The sequence below is a fragment of the Saccostrea echinata genome, unplaced genomic scaffold (genome assembly GCF_033153115.1).
Source record: "Saccostrea echinata isolate AGI-Se365-2 ecotype Australia unplaced genomic scaffold, CSIRO_AGI_Sech_v1 ptg000029l, whole genome shotgun sequence".
Lineage (NCBI taxonomy): Eukaryota > Metazoa > Mollusca > Bivalvia > Ostreida > Ostreidae > Saccostrea > Saccostrea echinata.
The window spans coordinates 41606821-41631798 of record NW_026889778.1 but is presented as its reverse complement, the minus strand read 5'-3'; the positions used below and the strand labels follow the sequence as shown (position 1 = coordinate 41631798).

The following is a 24978-nucleotide window of genomic DNA, read 5'->3' as shown; positions in this document are numbered from 1 at the left end:
CCCAACTCCTCAACTTTAGAGCCACGCTCTAACCACTCTGCGCCAGGCGGACACGACCTGAAAATGAGTGCCGAAAAGTAACGTCGTAACAGCGCAGATAACATTTTCTGACATTAACTTTTGGTTCAACGTTTAAGTTTAAAAATGCCCATAAAATTCCTTGATGATTTCAACATAAAAATTAGCTAGCACGTAAAAATTTAGGTTTAAAGGTCAAACAAAATCATCATTCAATGTTATCTGCCTTACCCAACAATTATTTGTGAACTGATAGTGTAAAAGCCATGCATGCTTTATACCATTTGTTGAAGTAGTCAAAATCATAGACACAATTTCATAAATCGTGCCCCCTCCCTTCATCAAATCGTGCCATTTTCAATTAAATTTTGATATGTCCCCCCCCCCCTGAAAAGTCACACCACATTGTGTGTACCAGGCGCGGATCCAGGAATTATTTTCCGGGGGGTGGGGGGTTCCAAAAAAAAAAACGTAAATTCTATTTCTTAAATGTGAAAAATACCTATTTCGTGATGGGGTCCAAGTTTTCTGGGGTGGGGTGGGGTGGGGGGTCCAAAGTCATTTTTTATTTGCTTCAGTATATATACTTTTAATGACTTTGCAAATTCCATAGGGGGGGTCCGGAACCCCCCCCCCCCCCCCCCCCCCCCGATCCACACGTGTACTAAGAATAGTAAACCTATACTATCTTTGAAATCATCACCTGCTTGATCAAAAATGAAATCATGATATTTCAGAGGCTGGTGCATTGTGAATCAAAGGAGTGTTACAAAAGTTCATTTTTATCACAATTTATTCATATAATTTTTACAGAGAACACGTAGATTCCTCCGTAATATCTCACTCTCCCACACCATTGTCTGCTAAACAGGCAGCTTTTAATTGTTTCTATTCATGAAGAAAGTGAAAAAATAAGTTTAAATATGAAAATACAAATTTTGCAATAAAACAGATTCTGATATTTAGCTTGAATTTACACAGGTACATATTAAAGGTGGAAAAATATGCCATACAATTTTTAAAGAAAATAAAATATTTTGACACAACATAGAGAGCTTTTTCCTGAATATTGCCAAAAGAACTGATAGTTGTGCAAAAAAGTTATCTTAAAAAGGAAATACTAAAAACTGTCTATATTAAATAATTTCCCATACACCATAAAAAAAAGAGATGTTTAAACCAAACTGTATTTTAAGGTATGTGAATGTGTAACTGAAAATGATGTAACATTGGTTTTTTGACAGTTCTGGAACACTGTATGCTCTGCAAATCAGTACAAAACAGCATGCACAGTGCAATAATGTCACCTACATACATGTAATTATGTACAACTTTTTTTCACACCAGAATGTTTTTTGTTTCAAGAGCATGCCCATTCTTTAATGCATATACATATAAACACCAAAACAATTTCAATAGAATTATCAGGCGTACCAAGACTTAAACAGAAAAATGTACACCCAATATTTATCTTCATAAATTTATGATGGTACTGGAAAAGCAAATATTTTTCTTATTTAGCCCAAATCCATGTGACATTTTATTGTTGTTCTTATGTAGTACTGTTCCAGATAATAAAGAGTAAGCTTCAACTATGATGCCATCAAACTTTGTGAATTTAACAGAAGAACAATTAGCATTGCATTGTGAAAGCAAATATCTGATGGCACTATAAATAGCTTAGGAAGTGTTATACGCATGTCTGCTACATTACATCTTTCCTGATATATGAAGTATTGTACAGACATACGAAGTATTGTACAGAAAAAAAAATACATCAAACTTCTTAAAAATCCAAATCCAAATTGAATATATGACCTTTTCAATGTTGGAATCTATATTAAGTATCGGGAGACATTTGAACATATTGGTCTCATATACTGAATACTAAAATCTGGAATGAAGACAATCCTCAATACATAAAATCACAACTTGTACATGTATATATATTAAATACATCACTTATCCATATGAACAATGCACACATAATTTAATGATTAATTAATACATTAACATTTTGATAACAATGACACAAGCATGTGCAGTCTCTCCTACAAGGAGTTCTGCCCTGTTATGAACAATTTCTTGTGAACACTTGTTTTTCACTAGGTCCATTCAATACTTTGTTCTGATCTTTATGGCTTATGACTGAATGTTTGAACAATTACAATGTAAATGCAAATCCACAAAGAAATTCCTAGCCTCTTTTGCAAACAAAGTTTTCATTGGTTTGAAAGCTCATTTGAGAGCCAATCAAGTCCTTCGTATAATCCTGTTCCTTGTGTGGCACATGTGCTTTGAATATACCACTGAAAAGAAACAATAATTACAAGAGGCCCATGGGCCTTGAATCGCTCTTCTGATAAACTGTACAACCTATCACTTCTATTTGAAGCCTCGAAGCATCCTGTATATTTACATAAACCCTTGAAATTCCAATTCACACTCTGAGAACCCAAGATGATTCTAAGCCAATTAGTACCTGAGAGTTGGTCATGGTAACCTACTTATCACTTGTCATTCTCTGAGGACCCATCAACTAAGTTTGATGATTCTAAGCCAATTAATACCTAAAATATTTTTGAAAATTATAATCATAAAATTTTATAAGTAGGTCAAAGTGACCTACTTTTCAATTGTTTTACTCCAAGGACCCAAGATGCATCAACTGACAAAGTTTGATGATTCTAAGCCAATTAGTACCTGTAATATTTAATTAAAGCCATAAATTTTCAAAAGTAGGTCACCGTGACCTACTTTTCAGTTGCTGTACTCCGAGGACCAAAGATACATCGACTGACAAAGTTTGATGATTCTAGTCAATAAGTACTCAAAATATTTAATTACAGCCATAAATTTTCAAAAGTAGGTCACAGTGACCTACTTTTCAGTCAGCCTACTCCGAGGACCAAAGATGCATCAACTGACAAATTTTGACGATTCTAAGCCAAATAATTCCTGAAAATATTAAATACAGCCATAAAATTTCAAAAGTAGGTCACCGTGACCTACTTTTCAGTTGTTGTACTCCGAGGACCCATGACGCATAAACTGACAAAGTTTTATGATTCTAAGCCAATTAGTACCCGAAATATTTTATTAAAGCCATAAATTTTCCGAAAGTAGGTCACGGTGACCTACTTTTTAGTCGACCTACTCCGAAGACCCATGACGCATCAACTGACAAAGTTTGATGATTCTAAGCCAATAAGTACCCGAAATATTTAATTAAAGCCATAAATTTTCAAAAGTAGGTCACGGTGACCTACTTTTTAGTCGATCTACTCTGAAGACCCAAGGTGCATCAACTGACAAAGTTTGACGATTCTAAGCCAAATAATTCCCGAAATATTTAATTAAAGCCATAAATTTTCAAAAGTAGGTCACTGTGACCTACTTTTTAGTCGACCTACTCCGAAGACCCAAGATGCATCAACTGACAAAGTTTGATGATTCTAAGCCAATTAGTACCTGAAATATTTAATTATAGTCATATAAATTGAAAAGTAGGTCATGGTGACCTACTTTTCAGTTGACCTTTTTTGAGGACCCAAGATGCATCAACTTACAAAGTTTTATGATCATAGGACTTAAAATGTCCGAATTATGCCTCTAAAACGCTTTGAAATCGAATGCCTGCAAAGTTCAAAAAGAAGGTCACTGTGACCTACTTTTTAATAAATATGTTTTATGGCCCCAAGATGCATCATCTTACAAGATTTAATGATTCTAAGCCTCCCCGTATTCGAATTAATGACCTTAATTGTTTTAAAAAAGATTAGCCATAAAATTCACAAAGTAGGTCAAGGTGACCTACTTTTTAGTTGACGTACTTTGAGGACCCAAGATGCATCAACTGACAAAGTTTGATGATCATAGGCCTTAAATTCTTCAAAATATGCCTCTAAATCATTTTGAAAAAGAATGGCCGCAAAATTTAAAAAGTAGGTCACCGTGACCTACTTTTGAGTCAACATGATATGAGGTCCTTAGATGCACCAACTGACAAGATTTGATGATCCTAGTCCTTATAGTAAGCAAAATATCAACATTTTAATAAAATGTAATTTTTGGTCAACTTTGAAGTGACCTTGAGACCACGCCCTTTGCCCCAGGGTAAATCCCCGTGCAAATTTTAATCTACAACATATCCTCATCCTTTTGTGTAAGTTTGGTGATAATCTGCCAAGTGGTTCTTGAGAAGAAGATTTTTTAGCAACCAGTACTTTTGTTTCTATTTTCCTAATTATCTCCCCTTGTTAAAGGGTCACAACCCCAGTTTTAGTATAAAAGGGAGCCCTTGGGCCAAGGATACCCTGTGACAAATTTGACAATAATTGGCCAAGGGGTTCTTGAGTTATGGCCCATATTCTAAAAAGTTTACGCACATCGCACACCGCACAAATGGCCATAGCATTAGCTCTTTGAGCCTTTGGCTCAGAAGAGCTAAAAATGAATAATACCTATAATTTAACAACTACCATTTACATGAATAAGAATTCAAACAAGAGGCCCATGGGCCACAGCGCTCACCTGAGTAACTTTGGCCTTGCTGTTTTTCACCTGATTTCCCCCCCCCCCCAAAGTACTTATTGTGGCCCCGCCCTATCCCCAGGAGTCATGATTTGAACAATTGGAATCTACACTACCCCAGGATGCTTCCAAGTAAGTTTCAGCTTATCTGGCCCAGTGGTTCTTGAGAAGAAGATTATTAAAGATTTTTCCTATATATTTCAATGTAAAACTTGGATTCCCTATTGTGGCCCCGCCCTACCCCCGGGGGTCATGATTTGAACAATTTAGAATCTACACTACCCCAGCATGCTTTCACATAAGTTTCAGCTTTTCAGGCGCAGTGGTTCTTGAGAAGAAGATTTTTCAAGATTTTTCTTATACATTTCAATGTAAAACTTGGATTCCCTATTATGGCCCCGCCCTACCCCCGGGGGTCATGATTTGAATAATTTAGAATCTACACTACCCCAGCATGCTTCCACATAAGTTTCAGCTTTTCAGGCGCAGTGGTTCTTGAGAAGAAGATTTTTAAAGATTTTTCCTATATATTTCAATGTAAAACTTGGATTCCGTATTGTGGCCCCGCCCTACCCCCGGGGGTCATGATTTGAACAATTTAGAATCTACACTACCCCAGGATGCTTCCACATAAGTTTCAGCTTTTCAGGCCCAGTGGTTCTTTAGAAGAAGATTTTTAAAGATTTTTCCTATATATTTCAATGTAAAACTTGGATTCCCCATTGTGGCCCCGCCCTACCCCCGGGGGTCATGATTGGAACAATTTAGAATCTACACTACCTTAGAATGCTTCCAGATAAGTTTCAGCTTTTCTGGCCCAGTGGTTCTTGAGAAGAAGATTTTTTAATGACCCCACCCAATTTTGTATTTTCTTGATTATCTCCCCTTTGAAGGGGACTTGGCCCTTCATTTTAACAATTTAAACTCCTCTTCACCCAAGGTTGCTTTGTACCAAGTTTGGTTAAAATTGGCCCAGTGGTTCTTGAGAAGAAGTCGAAAATGTGAAAAGTTTACAGACGGACGGACAGACGGACGGACGGACAGACGGACGGACGACGGACAATGGGTGATCAGAAAAGCTCACTTGAGCTTTCAGCTCAGGTGAGCTAAAAACTGAAAGTGTACTTTTTATTTTTCTTTTATATCAGATTTTTATCACATGATATAATTAAAATATAAAGCAAAATTCTGTTTGCACTCAGAATTAATAATAATACAAAAATATTGCTTACTTTTCGTCCCCTTAGTTGACTGAGTCCCAGTTTTTCTGTGATTTCTGAAGCTGACATGGCATTGGGGAGATCCTGTTTGTTGGCAAACACTAATAAAACAGCATCTCTTAGCTCATCTTCCTCCAACTACAAAAGAAACAACAGATTATAAAAAAAAATTAATATGCAAAAAAGCTATAAAACTAGTAAGTTTGGTGTGAAACTAATTGAATGAAATCAGGCTTCTTCTTTCAGTTGAAAATCTGAAGACTGAACAATTTGGTTGTTAAGATATTAGATGCAAGGTATGATATATATGAAGAGCACCCAAATTATTTCAGATATTTTAATGGATGATGTCACTCTCCTTCCAAGACTTGATTTCAAAAACACTGCTTCTTTAAATCTTTATTTTTTTAATTCACTTATATACCCAACTCAATCCTCTCTGTGCCATATATACATGTACACATAAATATTAATTTCTTTAAATATATACCCCTGCTTTTCCTGCATTGCTGTTACAAGTGAATGACAACAATTATTTACTTAACTTTACATTCAATGTTGTGAACAAAATATCCATTAGGACTCATTTTTCTTCAAACAATAATTTGCTGAACACATCTGATCTTTTCAGAATTCTCAAGAGGTAGAATATTTAAATAAACAATTTTTCTGTCAGCCTCACTTGTTTTACTTCTGTTTGGATGCTGCTATTTCATTTGGCAAGCATATGTGTATTATTCAGAGACATCTACAAACTTTACCCATATCAAGAAAATCTAGCTTTTTTTGCTTATTGCAGACTAATATTTTCTTACACAGAACATGAAAGAGTGACACCATCTTTGTATAAAATAGATAGGTCCTTTTGTACACAAATAATAAATCTATGAAAAGAAAAATTCTTTTAAATAAATAGATCTATTATACAGATAGACAACATCACTACCAGTGTATCCTTTTGTTTTCCTGTTCATCTGCATACTTGATATGATCTTCCTTTTACAGTTATCGATTTTAAAAATTTTACATTCCTATTTGGGAGTGTTTTTAGATAACAGTGAAAAACTCAGATCATGAACACAACGTAAACTTGTGACACTTTTCATTGATGGTACATTCAGTTCTTTCTGAATGAAGCAAATCTTCAAAGCTCATTTGAATTTTACAAGCACTGTTATGTAGCACATTTATATAAATAAATGTTTAAGAACTCTTTACTAGCAGATATAAGGAATAATCTTGTTTTCGGCATAAATTATAAGCTACATCCTAAATTTAGCATGAAAATTATATTTTGTTTCTATATGAAGAAAATTTAATAGTAATGTGTCTAGTTTTTATTATGTGTGCCATATAAATTATTTTAAGTGTCTGATCTACATGATCTACAACTCACCATTTTACATAATTCTGCCTTAGCCTCATCAACTCTTTCTCGGTCATTGCTATCCACAACAAAAATGAGACCCTGAAAAGAAATAAAATTTCAGCCTCAAATATGTATATAGTTGAACTTCGATATCTCAAATGCCAGTATCTCAAATACCAGGGATGTGTTTAAGTGACTTAGCAGTCCCAACCACATTTCTTTATGTTTTTAACCTCATTATCTCGAATCCTCAGATATCTCAAACGTATATCCCTGTTCCTTCAAGTTCAAGATAACGAGCTTTGACTGTATATATCTTATTACTTCACTATCACTGCATCCTAATGTAGCAAACTTACAGATCATAACTGATAAATACAAGTACCTGTAACTGTCATTTGAAACAAACACTTTGTCTTTGAAAAACTGTTTTATGTAAATGGGTCTATTATCCTGACTAGTTTTTGCAAATATTGTGAAACATGTCATAAATAATAATAGTAATGGAAGAAAAACAAGAATACAAAGATAGAATAGATTTTTTTTTTCTAGAAAACAATAAAATTAACAGGAGCAAAGTAAAAGATGTTCTTAACATTGTACTGTCACTAAATTTATTTCGTGAAACTTTGTTTACAATTTTTTCTTCAATAGAGAAGTATTAACTCACATGAGTATTCTGGAAGTAGTGTCTCCAAAGAGGACGGATTTTGTCCTGACCACCAACATCCCATACAGTAAAACTAATATTCTTGTACTCAACTGTCTCCACATTAAAACCTAAAATAAAAATTTGGGTGAAATTTCTTGATAGGGGTGTAGAATATGAATAATCAAACTACATGTAAGAAACATAAAATGGTATGGTCTGTAACTTTTCATATATTGCAATGAAGAAAAATACATCCTTTCTCTCATCTTACCATGCTTACTAGTTAAAGCCATGATGATTCCAGTCTGTGAAAAAGTCTAAAATTTTTACAGGACATAAGGTCTCGTAAAAATATATTTACTTACCAGACCAACCTTTTTTTCTTTAAATTCATTCATACAACATTATGATACAGAGATTGGAAAAAAAGGAGGGGGGATTCTCACTGTTAAATTGAACCTCAAATAGATCCAGAGTTGAGATTATAACATGTATAACAAAATTTTTTTATGAACAAGCTTACGGTCCAGTGACTTTCGCATAGACTGTGATTCTGAAACTTGCAAATGCTAAACCTTATATTTCTTGAGAAAATTTAAAAATTCTTGAATTATATCATTTTTTCTAGTATGAAAACTGGATGAATGCCATTCAGTGATATACATGTAGAGTTGGGTATGAATAATAATAGCTTTCAAATAAGACAAAAACAGTCATCCACAATTTTTTACCAAAATCCTCATTGGTGGCATGTATGGTCAATGAAGTTCTTCAAATATATTGAAAGTACCTTATCCATGGTGCATTTTTGATAAAATGATTCCAGTCTTCCAAACTTCTGGATTATCAATACATGCCCTCTGACATGTGTCTGATGTGCAGACATACAAAATGCCTAGACGTTACTTAATATCACAAATCATCTATTCATTTAAAAAATACCTTACCAATTGTGGGAATAGTTGTCACAATTTCTCCTAGTTTCAGCTTGTATAGGATGGTTGTTTTACCAGCAGCGTCAAGTCCAACTGAAAACATTTAAACATTACACATGATGCCATTTTCTTGAACTGTGAATTATTATATATGTATATATAAAAAATAATGAATTATACTAGACACAGTTCAACTGTTCTTCCATGTTTTGACAATGTAATAAAATAAAATGGGGTAGATAATCTTAATCTATGTGTATGCTACCATAACTGGAAAGGAGAAAGTTTAAGGTTGAATTAGGAATTGAACCCAGGGCCCATGCATTACTAATAAGGTGCACTGAGCTATCCAGGCCGATATCCACAACCCATAAAGCCCATGCAGTACACTACATTAGAGACCATTCAGAAAGTCATGATTTGGCAACATGGTAGATTAATTTGAAGTGAGAAAAAAAAATTAAAAAATGAGAAACCATTTTGCTTTTTTTCCCTTGTAATGATTCTTATTCCAGCAGAAGGCACACACTTGTACAAGCTCAAAAAGGAATTTTTGGTGGTTACTTTTCAGTAAAACTGTTCTTGCTAGAGTGGATCTGCTCCATTTTGCTATATTGTAACTATATAAGACGTATTCTTACTCTGGTTAGGGTAGAGACACAGTTAGATTCTTGTAACTACAAAGATTATGATCCCCCCTTTTCTTTATATTGATTAAGTGTAGTTGAAATCCTCCACCTACTAAATTAGACAACAAGACCTATAAATGGAATCGAAGTACAAATATCAAAGATATTTTTTTTTCATCATGAAATTAGTTTTACGGTATAAGAATCAATCTTACCCATGAGAATTCTCATTGCTTTCTTTCCAAACAAACGATTGAACAAGCTGGAAATGGTGAGCCCCATTTTCGATGACTAAAGTTTAATGCGATTATCGGTAACAAAATTATGGAAAATTTTGGATAGATTAGGTCTTGATATTAACCTTCACAACAAAGCTACTTTCCACAACGTCTCAATGACAACCTAATACACGAATATTTGTCAATGCCACGTCAATTTCTCCAACCTAATTTTCTTTTGACAATGACGTATGCGAAGCGGAAGTGGTTCTACGTAAATCATATTAAAATGAACAGAACGAAATGAAAAATATATTACCACTTCTCTTCTTCCGATTCAAGAATCACACATAAATTATTTGAGTTCTTTTTCGATATAATTTTTTGTTTAAAAGGTTTACATATTCAGAATAGCTGACGAATGTGCTTAATTTCTTCAAATTGTGCAAAAACGAAAATTGGTTCATTTTAGTATCCAGAGCCCGATAAAAAAGGAAAAGCGGGCACTGCCTATAAAAAATAGAAGACGTAGCCTTTTAAAAAATAGTAATACAATTACTTGATTAAGCGAATTTAAATTGTTGATTAATTTTTTATACGTTAAGAATATTTGCAGCAATCAAACGTAAAATGTATCTTCCTATTTTGCTTCAAAAGTCAAAAAAAAAAAAAAAAATCTTTCGCCAGTCTTTTTAAAAAGATGACGTGGAACCCAGAATCCTTGTTATTGAGGTAAATAAATGGTGTCTGACAATGAGAAAATGACTATCTACATGCATATGCATCTTTTTAGCACTTCGTAATGAGTACGCCAACAACAATGTAATTGCTAATCTTGATATATTCTTGGAGACAATGGAAGTTTATACATGCATATGTTATCCAATATATTTGACAGGAATTCTTAAATGTGTATTCTGGGTAAATAACGCATATTCAAAACGGGTACTACATTGTAGCATAGCCTTATATTGTATAAATATAAGGCAATGTACGTAGTACCTATGCAGAAACTTATACATATGAAAGTAGTAATTTGGTTTCCATTTGTCTACAACACTTTACGTACATAAAAAACTTGGGGTTTGATCATATATTACTGTCGACCATATTACAAGGTTGACAGTTGACAGATACCATTCTTATCTACTTTCGACCTTATTACTTTTATACTTATGATAAAATATTCAAATTACAGGCACCACTTCTTCTTTATCTTTTATTGTAGTTGTTAACTCCAATATAAGGGAATGTATAGTCCCAATGCAGAGCCTTGTAAATATGAGAGTAGTAATTTGGTTTCCACTTCAGTTTCCATTCTAATCTACTGTCGACTTAGACAGTTGGCAGTTGACAGTTTTCATTCCAATTAACTACCGACCTTATTACAATGCTAATATAGTGCAGTTTTCAGTTAATTTGATTTTTATTGATGAGTGGCCTTGAGTGCACCAACTAATTGCTTATCTTGTATATAATTTAATGTCGACCTTACTAGGTTGACATGCAGTTGACAGTTTCCATTCTAACGTACTTTCGATTTTACAAGGTAGACAGTTTCCACTGTATTCTACTGTCGATGTAGACAGTTGACAAACAATTCACATTTCATATTTATATGGATATTCTTTGGTTTGATTAAAATATTGTATATATTTATATATATATATATATATATATAGTACATATCGGAGACAAGATGACGATATACCAGTACATGTTCTTATATAGTCTAGTTCGGACATTTTGCTACCTCTTTGTTAATATATGTCATCAAACTTGTCTTAATATTTACACAGTCACCAAATACTTCAAGATTTTCCGGCTTGATTTTCCAATGCTTAATCCACCCCAGACCTCCACAACTGCACCGCACAGGAGAGTCGGAGAGATCAACATCTTGAAGCGCTTTAATGTTCATGATGGCGGTAGGGATGGTGGTCAAATTCGTGTTGTCCAATCGAACATCTGTGAGTTGGTTTATGGTCATGAAAGCGTCCTTGGATACCTGGGTGATTGGATTCCCGGACAGGTATAACGAGGCGAGTTTTGTCATACCTCCAAAATCGGAGTCAGCAATTTCTGTAATTTTGCTGTTTGTAATTTGGAGCCGGACGATGCTTGCTAGAGAGGAAACACACGATGGAACGCGAGTGAGTTTCGTGTTGTTGAAGAAAAGGTACATGAAATTTGAGAATACATTTGGTGGAAAGACGTCATCACGTATATACGCAATAGGTTCCGAGGAAACTGTCAAAGCGCCGAGTTTAGGAGATTTCATAAAGATATTCGGAATTGTTTCAAGGTTGTTGTCTTCAAAAATGACATGCATTAGATTTGGCAATCCGCTTTTCGCAGAGTTTGAAATAGCATTCGCAGAGATGTTTTTGTTACCTTGAAAAAGTAAGTCACCTAAAGAGTCTAGTCCGTTAAAAGATGGTAAGGTTATCAGACTTGTATTATAAAAGCTAAGAAATGACATGTTCTTCCTATAAAGTTGGAAGGCGTTGTCAGGAATTGTAGGGAAAGTAACATCATATAGATCTATTGAAATTAAATTTGGTAGGTATTTCATACTGTCGGGCCATTTTGGCATTGCGTCAGACCCCATGCTTATAAATTGCAAAGAGGATGCCACTTTCTGCAGCACCTCATCCCTGAAATCCGCCATTGGATTTCCCTGTAAATTTATTCCCATAATTTTCCTCAGACTACCAACAGCCGTCGGTAATTCCTTCAATCTGTTATAATGCAGATGAAGGACCAGCAGACTATCTTCACTTCCCGCGAATGCATCATCATCAATGCTGTTAATTTCATTACTGTCAAGAATCAACATTTGAAGCGTCACTCCAACAAAACTTCTGGATGGAATTCGAGTGATCTTATTCGCTCCCAGATAGAATGCCCACAAACCGTCAGCTTTTGTGACATTGGGAATAGAAGTCAGGTTTTTGTCACGACAGTAAACGATAGGGTCTTCCCTGTCACACTCGCATGGTGGCGGAAGTGGACACGACTGGACAGATAGACTGAAGAAGCCAGGTATATGAACGAGAATCAAGGTAGCACAATGGACCTATTGAAATGTAAAAAAGAAAAAAAAATCATTTTTCCTTAACTGATTCACTCCAATTCACGTTTGAGAGATTTAGCTCATGGATAAGGTATGGTCAAGAAGAAGTACAAATATTTGAAATTATATGCAGAAAGACATCATGTCTTCCAGATTCACTGTCTATCAAAAGATCGTAAATATACGGTGTGTAGGATGAATAGCTTTTAAAGTCAAGGTATTTCTGAATTTTATATCAGTACTTATAATTGTAGGTCAGTAACTTAATAAGAATTATTTTGTGCCTATTATATCTACATACTCACAAGAATTATCTTCATGTTGACCTTTTCGATGAATTTCACCTCTCTCCGAAAGATAAGACCAAATGTACATAAAGAGAGAACAAGAGGCCCAAGGGCCTTAACGGTCACCTGAGTATAATACAACAATTTAGAAGTTAAATACACTGATAGTTGAAGCTTTGTTGCCCTAAAGCAAGAGAAGTAGGAAGATCAGGATCAACAAAATAATTAGTCTAGTATTCAGTATCAACTCATAAATTAAGTTCTAATCTGTCCCCCACTTAACTCTATGCAGACTATTAACAAACTATAAGTGCTTCTGTTCTATTTATAATCCCATATTAAGACCTCTAGCATTGACCTCTCTTATGGTCTTTCAAGAACTTTTAATAAGATAAGTTATTTTTGTCTCATTTTTATTTATCTATTACTTACAGGTCTACCTGTTTATTAAAACTAAGAAAGTACTTTTTTAATTATACGATAAACATTCTTGCATAATTATCTTATTCTATTAACCTTTCAAATACATTATTTACAGTGATTAATTATCAAAGGTGAATGGAAAAGGGGAATAACTTCTCTCAGTAGAATACAAATTAATAGAGCCCTGCCCAGGACCAGAATGCTTGGACCAATGGTCCAGATGTTTAAAAATCTGGTAGAAATACGCTTACTCATATCATTTAAACTTTTACTCAGTTTGCTTCCAATATGCCCAGAAGCAGAGAAGAATTTCACAGGTACAATGCATTTTCACTACAGATTCAACAAAGCCTTACCCTAACACCAGAACCCAAGACCAAGAGTCAAGAAATTTACAAATTTCGAAGAGTTACCCTCATCATCATAACTATGAACTTCAAAGAATTAACACTTTTCAACTATATTATCAAAAGCCCCCCCCCCCCCTTCTCGTTATGCCAGAACCCCTGACCCTAGGACCACAAGATTTAAAAATTCTGTTCGAAGCTCCCATTTTCATCATAGCTAAGCAATTTATTTATCAGCTCAACACTAAGGAGCAGACAGGATTAATTGATTAATAGAATTAATGCTTTTTCACTATGTAATCAATAGAGCCCCCCCCCCCCCCTCCTCAAGAAACCCAAAAACTGAGGCCATATATTTAAAAATTTTGGAAGAGGCATCCTTGTCTATCATAATCATGCACTTAGTTTGTTTAAATAATCTCCAGTAGCAGAGAAGAAGATTTTCAAAGAATCAATGCATTTTCACTATATAATCTATAGAGCCCCGCCCTAACACCAGAACCCCTGACCCTGGGGCATGAAATTCACAATTTTGAAAAGGCATCCTTATGCATCAAAACCACGCACTTAGATTGTTTAAATAATCTCCAGAAGCAGAGAAGAAGATTTTCAAAGAATCAATGCATTTTCACTATATAATCAATAGAGCCCCGCCCTAACACCAGAACCCCTGACCCTGGGGCCAAGAAATTCACAATTTTTGAAAAGGCATCCTTATGCATCATAACCATGTACTTAGTTTGTTTAAATAATACCCAGGAGCAGAGAAGAAGATTTTCAAAGAATTAAAGCATTTTCACTATATAATCAATAGAGCCCCGCCCTAACACCAGAACCCCTGTTCCAGGGGCAATGGCTTTCACAATTCTGGAAGAGGCCCACCTCCTCATCATAACTATGTACTTAGTTTATCACCTTAATGCCCAGGAGCAGAGGAGAAGATTTTCAAAGAATTAATGCATTTTCACCATATAGTCGATAGAGCCCCGCCCTAACACCAGAACCCCTGACCCTGGGGCCATGAAATTCACAATTTTGGAAGAGGTACTCTTGCTCATCATAACTATGTACTTAGTTACTTTATTTAATATCCAGAAGCAGAGAAGAAGATTTTCAAAGAATTAATGCATTTTCACTATATAATCTATAGAGCCCCGCCCTAATACCAGAACCCCTGACCCTGGGGCCATGAATTTCACAATTTTGGAAGAGGCACTCTTGCTCATCATAACTATATACTTAGTAACTTTATTTAATACCCAGGAGCAGAGAAGAAGATTTTCAAAGAAATAATGCACTTTCACTACATGATCTATATAGCCCCACCCTGGGGCCATGAATTTCACAATTTTGGTAGAGGGCTCCATGCTTATTACAATGATGCCAACAGTTTGTCTGCTTGATGTCCAGGAGTAAAGAAGAAGATTTTTAAAGATTGCATTATTTTTGGTGGTTTTAGCCCCACCCCTCAGGCCCCAGGGGGGCAGGGACCATGAAATTCAAAATTTTTGTTCCCCTTCACCCATAGATGCTATATACCAAATTTGGTTGAAATTGGTTGAGCGGTTCCAGAGAAGAAGCTAAAAATGTTCAAAAGTTTATGACCGACGTACGACGACGGACAAAAACGGATGGCAATAGGTCACCTGAGTGACTCAGGTGACCTAAAAATGTAAAAAGAAATACATTGAAGACTGCTATATATTATGGAATTGGACATTTTCTGTTTTAAAAAGAAAAATATATATTTCCAATTAAACATATATTATAGATAATCATTAGGCTTAAGAATCATCGCCCCTTTGTTTACTCATATAAGATTTTGATTTTTAGGATTTTATGTATAACTGGAATGCAAATATTTTCAGCATACATTGCAGTGCAAAATTTGACATGAAGAAATCGTATTTACTTAAAGGAAATAATAGTTTAATTTCCCAGTGATAGTTTTATTTCTCATTAGAGGACCAATGAACCTCATAATTTCATTCTTAATAAATGTTCATTTTTTTTCCCTATACTTTTGGCTTCATTTCTCAAATGCACGTTTATATGAGAAAAAATATTTTTAACACTTGAGACAAAAATATGACTTTATTCATTTTTGAATCTTAATAAAAAGTCGAGTAATTAACACGTGCATTGCTTCCTTATATACCCCACGTGTTTCACTATAGCGTTTCAGGATGTGAAATTAATTAAACATTTGTTTCCAATAATGGAATTAGTCAAGTCATTGTAACATATCTATTCATATAATTAAATTTTAATTCCATAATCATTGAATTTTTTTTACGGAAGTTGATAATTTTCATATTTGGTACAGGCAGAAAATGTATTTTTGTTAAAAGGACGTGTTTCTGATTTTCCAAAATCATACCGTATAACGGGTATTTTCTGCGGTTGGAAATTTTTGCGATTTAACCCCTAAAAGATAGCAAATTAATTTCTGCGTTTTCAATTTCTGCGGTTGCATTATACCGCAAATAATTATTTACTGGGTATGATCACCAATCTCTAAGAATCCCCGGTATATCAGGATACCAAAAAAAAAAATGATGTTTGCAGATGCAAATATTTCATTTTTATTAAGAATATCACTTATAAAGCACTTATACTGAGATGAAACTCAACAAGTTATAGAAAACGATCTGATGATTCCGGTTGTGAATACTTCGGAATACACAAGTAATACATGCACAAAATAGCAGCAAAACTCGCATATATGCAAGTTACATGTTTACTAAAATAGCAACAGAACACTGGTCAAAAGATCAAATGTCTTTTTTGTTGTTTACTTTTAAGGAATTGAAAAACTTCTGCAATATTATGCTATGTTAATCGCTTTCCTGACTACATGTATGATTTAGCACTTAGCCATACTGCTCTAAAAACGGAAATATCAACTCCAGAACTCGACAAAATAATTATATGTGTACATGAAAATGACTTGTACATGTATAAGGGACAGATCATACTATTTGTGAAATTAGGATTGTGTTGGATTATTTTATTAAACAAGTGAATCTCCAGTCCGGAGATTAATATATAAAACATAAAAAATTAAAACTATAAAAAAGAGAAACATGAAAAAGATAAGTACATGTAATTTGAAATCCCTAATTTTCGTGGGGGTTAATTTTCGCTTCGTCGTGGTATGAGGAGACCAACCAATTCATTACCTCCGCGAAATATTACATTATCGTGTTCATATCTTCAACTACAAGAAATCAAATCTCCACAAATCAATATTTTTCCCCAAAGCACTAAATTGGACCCACGAAAATAAGTAAATTTATAGTACAATCATGTAAAATGAAACTTTAACCAGTCTTAATTAAAATTGCACGTTTTCGAGATTATTGTTTTCTACACTTCCTTTGGGAACAGGTAATAATTGAGCCGTTGAGGCTTCCTCACTCCTTCCGGAAAGATCACTTTGATTAGGTGTGGCGTCATTCTCCTTAGGCAATTGGTCGTGTGAATTTACAAGTCTTCCTTTAACATATAACTTTAACCTGTATAATCCAAACAACAAAACATATGCAATTGGTATGCAGATAAATAAATATAAAACAACCCACATAATGGCCGTCCCTGGCTTATTCCAGTCTAATATTGGATATACTTTGGTCCCTGTGGCAGCAAAGTAGATGGCTGTGAATATCATGTAACACAGACTGAACAACATTGGCATGTAGACGTGCTGTAGTTTGATTGGTTTTTTAGACACGATGATAATTATGATTGTATAGAGAAAATTTATTCCATGTTTGTTGATAGTGCTGCCTTTTATTGATCCAGCTGGAAAATGAAATTTAATAAATACATGTACAAGACTAAGAGGATAAAATTGTTTCGTAAGTCAAATTGTTAAATGTATGATTTAATATATGTATATGTACCATATTCTGCGGAGAGAGCGAATATACTAGACATTCATGCCTGTTATTCAATCCAAATTTATGTTACAATGAATGAAATATTTAAAAAAAACAAAACTGGTCAACAAATATTTCGATAGACAAAAGTTTTGAAAAAGTTTTAGATTTTCGTAAAATATTTAAATGTTTAATTCCTTGAGAAAATCTAAATTTTTTAACAAGGGGGTGTAAAAGCATCGAACATATTTTGCTTTTCATTATAATGTTAATGTGTTTAACTCACATATAATTGTTATGCAAATACTTAAGTAAACAAGATATAATGTCTTGTAAAACCCTGTGTTTGTTTTTTACCCGAGGAGCAAATACTATACATTTATTGACTGGGTTCTCGGGCAACATGCGTTTTGTCGGACCCTAGAACCAAACACAAACAGTTTGGTTCGAGGGGTCGACAAAACGCATTTTGCCCGAGAACACAGTCAATAAATGTTTTGTAATACCTTTTATTTATTTATTTTATTTTTTTTTTGACATACATGTATGTCGAACACCAACGAACATAAACAAGATTAATATTGAAAATGTTTACTGAAAGGCTGCCCTACCCCACACACTTTTTTCTTGTGGCAGTTAAGTCATGGAGATTAGGAAATGTATTTAAAAAAAAAGTTGAGAAAAAGTTGGACCCCCAATTCAAGTTCAAAAAATTCCCCATCAATTGTATTTAACAGTTTGAAAAAATATCAATAAAGGTACAATAATATTAAAAGTGCAATAATACAAAGCAATGTATAAAATATGTTTTAATAATATTTTGAAATTTGTTCGTTTAAATTTATTTATTAAATATTGGGGTTTTTAAAAATATTTTTTAATGAAAAAAAATGAAATTTCATATTTTTATTTGATTTATCAATTATTGGTTATCCAGGTAAATACAGGTAAATCTACCAGTACCCCTTCGAGGGCCTCTTAATTGAGTGTGATAATTACTTGTTGTTTTTTGCGAGTAGCCGTTCGGGGAACACACCTAGCTTACTCCGCGGTCAAACACCGATTTTTTTTATGCCCACTCAGTAAAACATTGGAAATGTTAGACCTTTATTAGTATTGATTTACATAGGAACAAATTTTTAAAGGTATAACAATACATTTTAATCACTTCTCTTCTAAAGGTTTTCAAAAATAGCTCAAATCTTACAGACATTCGAATTTAATTCGAAGTTATATTTTAAGCCTCAGTCATCAAGTTGGTTATTTCAAGAGTTATAGTTCCTTACTGAGGGAAACGTACATCCTTAAAGCGATATTTTATTTGCCCCTTAACATATTCTGATGTGTAAATACCTTTGGAAAGAAGTGCCCAGTATGTTATGGTTACCATGACAGCAGTAACATTAGATATATTGTACAACACCCAGGACAGTTTATGGTACCACCGCATGGAATCTGACTCAGCATCTGAGAAAAATATTATGTTAATGTAAACATATATTATTGTTATATTTAAACTCAAATATTTTCTTCTAGTATTTCAACAGGAAATTGAATATTATCCAGTTAAAGACAAAAAACAGGTAAACTTAATATTTCAAGCGATGGTATAACTTTAAGAACTAATCATAGTGCATATAAACAGTTTCAAAGTGACTGTAGTTGATATCGGCAAATCTCATTTTAGTTTGTGCACATACATACATTTTATATCTTAAAGTACTACATGTATATAAATATGTAATATGAATTGAATAATTTATTACTTTCTCTGGGGGTTGATAGAACCAGATCATACTGTAGACAGAAGTTCTGAGCATGCGCTGATCCAGGAATTTTTCCGGGGGGGGGGGGGCATCCCACTCAAAAAAAATCCAAACAAAAAATTCCTTGACAAGCCAAAAAAAAAAAAAAAAAAAAAAAAAAAAAAACAACAACAACAACAACAACAAAATAATAAAAAAAACTTTAACTCCATGTCCCAAATGTTAAAAATACCTATTTCGTGGTAGTGATGGTGGGGGCCACGTTTTCGGGGGGGGGGGGGGGGGTCCAAAGTCGTTTTTATCTGCTTCAGTATATACTTTTAATAACTTTTTATAACCCCCCGACCCCCCCCCCCTTTAGATCCGCGCATGCTGAGAATACTTGTTTTTGAAAGGACTCAGAATTTTTCCTTATTAAAAAAAACAAAAAAAAAACAAAACAAAAGCAAACAAAATAAGATAATATAATGGGAATCTTAGAATGAAGCTATGCATCGAGCATATGAATATCTTTTCTCAACATAATCATATATAGCCCAAAAGGATTCTGTCTCTCCATTTATTTGAATATAATAGCAGATGCTACAAAAAGTACTTAAACATTTTCAAAAATATTTGTACGATCTCTCAGTTGATTCGATACGCAAGAGCATGCTCTACGTATGAACAATTTCTTAAACGAGGTAAGTTATTGACAAACAAGTTGATGAAACAAGAATATCAACAGTCTCGTTTAAAGTCATCATTTCGTAAGTTCTATGGTCGATACCATGACTTTGTCAGCAAATACAGTCTTTCATTAAGTCAAATGTGACTGACGTTTTTCATACTAATTGTTAGGCCATTATTTACACACTGAATTGTCGACGGATTTTTCCGTTATTTCCTGATCATGACAAGGAGCACACGGCGGGTGTGACCGGTCGACAGGGGATGCTTACTCCTCCATGGCACCTGATCCCACCTCTGATGTTTTAGAGGTCCGTGTTTGCTCTGCTCCAAAATTTGTATTGTTTAATGGACTTTTGAGCTTGATTACTGTTCGTTATCTCCATATATTTCATTACATGTAAATGTATTTTGTAGTTTATGAAATACCTTCTGGTGCAATCCGATGCTTAAGACAGTATGTATATGAAGCTATGAAGAAATCAATCAGAGTGAAAGCTGTCAACACTGTGTATCCAACATTGCTGAGTTGTCGGAACCAGTCAAGTGTGACGTAATGGGATTTCAGGGACCACCAGTATCCTTCCAAACACACCCAGATAAAGTGGTACAGGGCCCAGACCCCGGACCATGGTAAATATAGAACCGGGGGGCAAAACTGAAAAGGCAATTATACTGTCGTTTATTAATTTCATCGATTTGTCATGCAATTATTTTCAACTTTAAAAATAAAAAAAGATTAAAAATTAATAAACGACAATACCATGTAAATTGTTGATTTCGAAAATTTGTAAATAAAATGCATTGTTTAAACAATAGAATTAATATAATAATGCAGGGAAAACGGTTGCGACATCGCAGAAAATAACAATACATAATCCTATGTAACTTTTTCAGCAGTGATTGCAACTGTTATTATACCTGCATTACAAAAATTAAATAAAGACATTTTTTGTTTATATTTATAACTGTACAAGTTGTATATAAATTATTTGTATAAAGTGGACGAAAGGGCGTAAAAACTGGTATCATTGGTCTATACATTACATTGATGGAAAGGGCAAGGCCCATTTCTGCAGAAATCCTTCAAACAGATTGCTTTAAAAACCGGTTCTAACTAGTTTATTGTTAACGGATTGATAACGGCAATGACTTTTCTTAAGAAAAATAAAGGATATTGGATGTAAATATACACATGTATTTACATCCACTGAATATTTTCTACTTTATTTCTTATAAAAACCACTTCTCTTTTAATAGGGTAATAAATCCATTAATTAATTCTTAGTTAGAACCGGTTTTTCAAAGATTTCTTCATGAAAGCTTTCTAAGGTACTGTGCTCTTCCATCATTGAAACATACCATGACGTACAGAACAATAATACAATATTTGCCGTACTTAAACCTATTTTATAAAATTATTTAAACAGACATAAAAATAAACAATAAAATCTTTCTTCACAGAAAAAAGTTACATAACCCGCTTATGCATATTATGTATTTTTCTGCGATAGTTGCAACCGTAATTCCTGCATTAAGAAACAAAGAAAGCATTTTACTGTTAAAAAAGTAATATTATAAAGTTAATTGTTTGATTACGTCAGGTTTATTCGTTAGCTTTGTACGTGTGGTAGTATACAACCACAGCGTTTTATTCAAAAAAAGATTGATTGACTTTTGTTTAACGCCAAGTCGGCAATATTTCGGCCATATATCGGCTGAATATAAAATAAAGGGTTTTACGTCCAGACATGGGTAAATTGTCAATTCCTACATTCAGGTATATTTGCATTATTTGATAAAAATGTGCTTATTCATATTTTCATAACTTGACATATATATTTAATAGACCATTAGTTCTACGGATGTATCGGGAGTTAAGAACATTTTGAGGCTTAAATGTCTTTACTTTTCTGTTCTCGTCTTTATACCTTGTATGCTTGATTTAGTCTTTCATTTATTTTGAAGAGGAAAATTGTGAAATAAAAGTAAATCGTATAAAAATTATTCATCTGCCTTTAACATGTATAATCTATAAAATTATCTGCCTAAAAATATTTTATGCAGTGATATATCAATATAACATATTCTCACAATATATCGTTAATGTCATGTCATGGTTCAAATTATCTAGTAGAGGGCGCTGAATTAAGTGCCCACTTTCGGACTTTGAGAGATTAATGACTTAACAGTCCCTACTAAACACAGCGGGACTTCCGGGATAGAGAGTATCGATTCCGATGACCAACTGCAACAGGAAACTACTTATTTAATACTTATATACAATATGTGCACGGGAAAGGTGATGTCAGTTACACGTCTAAGTAGTTACGATGGAGTAGAGCCTCGAACAGTATGCTCTTTTCTAACCTAAACAACACGAGACTTGATCGAGAGTTCAAAATGAGATTCTTTTGAAACAATCCAGATGAGTTTCAGATAATAGGTCACTGATACGAGGCAATGTGTTCACGATTGTTAATTGTTTGAAGTTTAGATTTATTTGTTCAGCGTAATTAGTTTAGATATGATAAGATGGAGAGTATTCAAATATTTAATTATCAGATATTTGAAACTTTTTTCCAATGATGTTCCGGGCATTAATAGCTATAAGCTAGGTTTACAATAAAGAAATACTTGGTATTTGTTAAAATGAATATATATTCATTCAGATTTCTAAAATGATAATTGTTTAATATTTCAGTTTTATAACCTTTCAGACTAAAAAGAAGTTTTTATTTTTATGTGTATACTCAGTAAATTTATAGATACATAATAGTTATACATGTATAGTTATAATAAATTACAGATAGGACAAGTCAAGTAAAATTTCAACATCAACTCGAGCTTTAATACACGACGTTTACATTTTGAAAATCCATTAACGATAAATATTAGCATTTCCTTGTGTTGCACAGAAGAATTAAACGGAAAAACCTGAAATATCAGAAAAAACTCCCACCTCTAGTCGAACAAAATCCTCTGGAGGCTGATGCGAAAGTCCGAATTCTTTGAGCCTTAGCTGCTGTCGACAAGTCATTCTAGCATTTTTGTCTGTCATGTCATCTCTTGCTTTCTGTAGATTGCAATGGTCTGTTTTTCCGGGAAGAGCACTTTGATTTTACATCCCTCTATGACACATCATCAACATTACATGCTGCGGAAAGTGGGCATTGTAATTCAAACTATAAATAACTTTGTTTAATCAGGTGGACACTATGTATGCATAAATATTTGGACAATTCACAGTTCAATTTTCATATTTCATAAGCATTTATTTATATATCTCATTGCATATTTTCGTTGAAAGCTCCTCATATTGAATACTTTAGAATAAAAGTTTAAGCAGGTGGACAATATACAAAAACTTATAAACATTGGATATCAGAATTCAAATATTGCTTTTCATAATTAAGCATCTATTATAACATTTGCATATTTTCATGAAGTTTCAAATATTTTTGCTAAAATATAAAAGTACGTTGCATGATTATCATTAAAATTCAGTATTTTTTTTGTCCTTACTCAAATCTTAAATTTTTTTTTCTCTCTCTAAGATCAGATATCATTGCTTCCTTCCTGACGATACAGATAAATTCGAATGTCGTAAAATGAAATCAGTTGTTACATATCATAGCCCTAGTCATAGTGTGAAACAGAATAGCTACTAAGTTTCAGTTTATGTATATCTTTATTTGACCAGAAATATATGTGATATGGTACATGTATCGAAAAAAGATGAACAATGCAAGCAGACATACAGGATAGCCAGGCAAGCCCAAATTAAAGCAATGATAATATCTGCTGATTTGTCATTGCTTTCACATGCATATAGCATCAAAAATGCTCTATATGATCAAATATCAAGTCTTTAATCAATTTAGGTTAACATTTTACATTTATTGACTGGGTTCGAGAGTAAAATGCGTTTTGTTGGACCCAAGAACCAAACTGTTTGTCTGAGGCCGTTAGGCAACAAATCGCATTCAATCCGAGAATACAGTCATTAAATGTTTTGTTTTACCGTTTACGTTTTATTTTGACATATCTTGTGCTGGCTTCCATGTTTGCGATTATTGATAAGAAACAACTGATCCCGCCTACAGTGTAATGTAAACAAAACGTCATAGCGGTCCAATATCTCACTCAGCGGTCCAACATCGCTTTTTTTTTTGATCGCTCTGCATGATAAACGCCGCTTAATGATAGAAATAGCATTAAGCGTTGGAATAGCAACGCTTAATGCCATAAATTATTGCATTAATAGTTGACATTCTCAACCGCTAATGCTAAATCGCCGCTTAATAAAAGAATTATTATCATTAAGCGGTTGAGAGTGTCAACTTTATTACATTAAGCGTTGCAATGTAACGCTTAATGCTGTTTCTATCATTAGGCGGCGTTTTATCATTAGCGGTAATTAGTACACCGCTCATTAAGAACACTGGAAATGTTATACTTTTTTAGTATAGATTTATAATTATAGAAAACAATTTTTTAAGGCAAAACTATAATGTTTGTTCTCTGAAACCTGTCTTATAGACTGTAGTCAAGTTTTTGCCTGTATTTCCAAAAAATCATAGAGTGTAATTATAATAATGAAAACAGATGTCTAGACTATAATGCTCTTAAGAATTCGTGTTGAATTCAAGTATTGAATTAATTGAAAAAAATGATATACATATTGTGATAAAACACAACGCATGCTTTTGTCCATCTCACAGGTTCTGAAAATCAGCAAGTGCATGAGAGACTTTATCTGCTAATAAATATGATCCTGATTTCACAAAATGAAGTATGCCTTTCCATGCTATTTTTATTATTTGAACTGATTATTATAAACTATACCATACAGGAAATACATCAGGAAATTAAAAATATTTTTTCAACGAATTGCGATGCAGATGTCCGTGAAACACAAAAGTATTTCAGGATTAAAAACGAAGTATTCAGGC

General features: G+C 33.6%; 3 protein-coding genes across 3 annotated transcripts; all 3 read right to left on the bottom strand.

The window, feature by feature from the left end:
- Nucleotides 1-793: 793 nt before the first annotated feature.
- On the bottom strand, nt 794-9840 carry LOC133195958 (ADP-ribosylation factor 4). Its single transcript, XM_061331944.1, has 6 exons — nt 9572-9840; nt 8740-8820; nt 7811-7920; nt 7168-7239; nt 5784-5909; nt 794-2327 (listed from the first exon to the last, which is right to left on the bottom strand). Exons 1-6 carry the CDS (start codon nt 9636-9638, stop codon nt 2241-2243), a joined length of 543 nt encoding a protein of 180 aa, XP_061187928.1. The 5' UTR covers nt 9639-9840; the 3' UTR covers nt 794-2240.
- A 1466-nt stretch (nt 9841-11306) lies between these two features.
- LOC133195340 (leucine-rich repeat-containing G-protein coupled receptor 4-like) lies at nt 11307-12970 on the bottom strand. The gene is made up of 2 exons (XM_061331184.1): nt 12956-12970; nt 11307-12653 (listed from the first exon to the last, which is right to left on the bottom strand). The coding sequence occupies exons 1-2, from the start codon at nt 12968-12970 to the stop codon at nt 11307-11309; spliced, it is 1362 nt and encodes a 453-aa protein (XP_061187168.1).
- Nucleotides 12971-16826: 3856 nt separating this feature from the next.
- Nucleotides 16827-23130, bottom strand: LOC133195953 (protein rolling stone-like). The gene is made up of 4 exons (XM_061331937.1): nt 22986-23130; nt 20453-20681; nt 18942-19055; nt 16827-17511 (listed from the first exon to the last, which is right to left on the bottom strand). Exons 1-4 carry the CDS (start codon nt 23082-23084, stop codon nt 17045-17047), a joined length of 909 nt encoding a protein of 302 aa, XP_061187921.1. The 5' UTR covers nt 23085-23130; the 3' UTR covers nt 16827-17044.
- Nucleotides 23131-24978: the final 1848 nt, after the last annotated feature.